At 33.9% G+C, this 1,129-nt stretch overlaps 1 protein-coding gene across 1 annotated transcript in view; it reads right to left on the reverse strand.

The window, feature by feature from the left end:
* The window catches only part of AK9 (adenylate kinase 9), a 62,736-nt gene that overhangs the window by 56,208 nt on the left and 5,399 nt on the right, over positions 1–1,129 (reverse strand). Inside the window, 2 exon segments of the mRNA XM_009072485.1 lie at positions 671–767; positions 851–903. Coding sequence (XP_009070733.1) covers positions 671–767; positions 851–903 — 150 coding nt within the window.

Genomic DNA, 1,129 nt, shown 5'->3' on the forward strand with positions numbered 1-1,129 from the left:
TGTTAAGATGGCAGTTGATAAACAAAAAGTTATTAGAACTAGAAAATACTTAACAAAAATTGGGTTTGGAGATGAGTTCTAGCTGGTCTAGGAAAAACAGTGAGAATGTAGGTTATTCTATTCCTTGCAACTTTAGGGCATCTGTAATAGAGAAGATGTCTTGGCTACAAGAACCAGACTTAAGAACTTTCCAGTCATGTGCACAGTCTCCAGGATCTCCATGGTCCTCTGTGATACACACATCTTCAATAATCTGTTGTCCTTCTTTTTCATTATTTAAAATGTTTGCAATAGTTTTCCTGATGGGGTTTTGTTGTGTTGTTGTTATAGAAGTATTCAAGGAAAAAAAATCTGTATTTGAAATCCTAGAAGTTTTCTAACTAGATAATATTGTCAAATGAGAGTCATAGCAACATTTAAAATTTGGGGCAAATTAATTTTCTCAAATTTCACACAACATAGGACTTGTATGACACTTCCTGATCTCCCGTATTGCTAAATTAATCCCTAAACACACTCTCAGTATATTGCTATTCCACAACCTGAAGATCTCAAGAAAAACTGCTACCATCTAATACAAAATAATTTATATTTAAGCAACAACATAAGTAAATTGTGTCAAAATTATAGCTATCATGTTCTAAGATGTTTAGGCTATCGATATACTCACCAAAATGAGCAACTCCTGGTGATTCAATCTTTTGCAGAATCATTTCTGTGACCAGTTCCTCAGAAATACTTTGACCTTTAAGAAGTAATTCTTGACACTAAGGTAAAATGGAAAACATGGTCTATATAATGTGCATTTGTCAAGATTGTGACAAAACTTAATGGAAGATCAGACCTCTACCTTAAGTCCATATTCTGTTTCTTCATGAATATTTGTTTGAATGACTTCTGAAGCTGAGGAAGAACAACAGACAGAAAAGAATGAAAATGATTAATTAAAAATGTTTTCTCTACAGACATGTACATGCAGATACACACATATGTATACACACACACAGAGGAGCATGTGAGCTCCAAGCAGCAAAGCATTTTTGAATGAACTTCCATTATATTTAGGGCCATTATTATATTTTGCCCATCCAGAAGTTGGTGCCCTCTGGCAATATCTGGGTAGATGTTT

This window comes from Acanthisitta chloris, unplaced genomic scaffold (genome assembly GCF_000695815.1).
Source record: "Acanthisitta chloris isolate BGI_N310 unplaced genomic scaffold, ASM69581v1 scaffold104, whole genome shotgun sequence".
In the NCBI taxonomy this organism is placed as follows: Eukaryota; Metazoa; Chordata; class Aves; order Passeriformes; family Acanthisittidae; genus Acanthisitta; species Acanthisitta chloris.